This window comes from Lipotes vexillifer, unplaced genomic scaffold, assembly GCF_000442215.2.
Source record: "Lipotes vexillifer unplaced genomic scaffold, Lipotes_vexillifer_v1.1 scaffold1691, whole genome shotgun sequence".
Taxonomy (NCBI): domain Eukaryota; kingdom Metazoa; phylum Chordata; class Mammalia; order Artiodactyla; family Lipotidae; genus Lipotes; species Lipotes vexillifer.
In genome coordinates this window covers 1003654-1005429 of record NW_006789046.1, presented here as the reverse complement: position 1 = coordinate 1005429, position 1776 = coordinate 1003654, and the positions used below count along the sequence as shown (strand labels likewise).

Below are 1776 nucleotides of genomic sequence, written 5' to 3'. Positions count from 1 at the left end.
TCTTCCGAGTTCTCAACCGCTCCTGTCGCACAGGGCTGTGCTGAGCAAAGCTCCTGATTTCCTGCTACTTCTCCGACGTGGGGGACAGCAGGGAAGTCACAGGACACGAGCCTAACCTGCTTGCACACTGGGCCTGACTCCACATCTCCTGCTGGAATTGACCCGATTGATCTGGGGCTCTGTTCTCTAAAGTTGGTTAAAAAAAAAGATCCCTATTAAAAGATTTCATTTTAATTGGAGTTTTTAATTTTTAACTAGGAAAAACTCTTCCTACTACCGCCCAGGAAAATAAAGAACTAGCAAAAGCCACTTGAGGACAACATAACTGAGACCAGGACAGAGACAATTTCGGGCAGAACGCCGTCCGAGGGGCCCTGAGCACCTTACCTGCTGCTCGAAAAGCAGCGTGTTCAAGGCCTGTCTGCAGGGCAGGATCATCATGGGGAAGCCTACGGCCACGGACATCATGAAGCCCACACGGATCATCTCGGTCACCAGGTTGGAAGGGAAATGCATGAGCACGTTGCCTGCAGTGGCCTCGGTGAAGCTCACGTAGCCGAAGAAGCCCACCTGCGGGGGGACGACAGAGGGATGGAGGGGGCATGTGGTGAGAGGGGCGCACCCTCCCCGGAACAGCCGCGACGAGCCTCATCACGAGCAGCTGCAGCAAGACCAAGGCCCCCCAGCTCCTGGCTCGTAAACAACCTCCTTGACAAGCAGAGGCTGAAGGTGTAAAGGTGAGAGTCCGATGTGGCTTCTCCCCACTTGGACAATAGGGCACCAAGAGAAGGGAGCTGCCTGCATGGAAAGGGAGCACCAGAATGCCACATGAGCCCAGCAGAGGGGCTGGACTTAATGTGGCTCAAAACCCAAACCATGGGGTAAATCAAGGTCCCCACGAGCTCAGCCTCAGTGTAGACAACAATCTGACGGACCATTTGTAAAAACCAACAAGAATGGTGGAACCACAAAGTTCAGGGAAACAAGCCAGACTCTCAGTGAATTTATAACTCTATTTGCCATGTAAAAAAACAATGAAGAGGAGAATTAAGAAGACTGGAGGGAAAATCTACCAAAACATGAACTGTATCTGCATCTGTGGGCTGGAACTTGTGATATTCTTTCTCTGCTATTTTACTGTCTCCCATTTCTCACTGATGGACCACCTTTCTACAGCAAATCAGCAGAGCTCTTGGGGAGGCTCCAGGCCCTGCGCTGAGGCACCCGCACTCCTCCCAGGATGGGGACAACACCACCACCTGGGGAGCGGGCTCGCTGGTGGCCCTGGAGCTGAGCGGGCACTGGGATGGGAAGGAGAGAGGGCAGGCCTGCGCTGGGGGACTGGAGGAACTGTGCAAGGGGGTGGGGTGTGAAAGGGTTCCTACCATGACGTAGAAGGTGGTGACCACACTGAGGGAGGAGGCGAAGATGGAGCTCATGGCTTTCACTGATGGCTCATCCAGGCTGTCATAGGTGGGCAGGACCTGGCTGTATAAAAACGAGCGACTTCACGGAGCCGATTCCAGAGACAGACACACCTCCCCTGGAGCCCCAGCCGAGTCTCCAACACCTGCCTTCCCACCACGCTGGCCACCACTGGAGCCGAGGCCGAGCTCTCACAATACTACAGACAGCACTCAGAGCCCTCCCTGAACGTGCTCTCTGTAAACATTTCAGAAGTGCCACAGGATGAAAGGCCGTTTGTTCCACTGCAGCAGGAGCGTGACCGCTCCGGGCTGGGCTGAAGCACCCCGTGTTTACAGGGGAAGCAGGAAG

At 54.6% G+C, this 1776-nt stretch overlaps 1 protein-coding gene across 1 annotated transcript in view; it reads right to left on the bottom strand.

Annotated features, from left to right (window-relative positions):
- SLC38A10 (solute carrier family 38 member 10) overlaps window positions 1-1776 on the bottom strand; it is a 42483-nt gene that overhangs the window by 27259 nt on the left and 13448 nt on the right. The window contains exons 7-8 of the mRNA XM_007462331.1: window positions 1386-1488; window positions 388-570 (exon numbers count right to left, since the gene is read on the bottom strand). Of these exons, the coding sequence (XP_007462393.1) occupies window positions 388-570; window positions 1386-1488 (286 nt within the window). The remainder of the gene's footprint in view (window positions 1-387; window positions 571-1385; window positions 1489-1776) is intronic.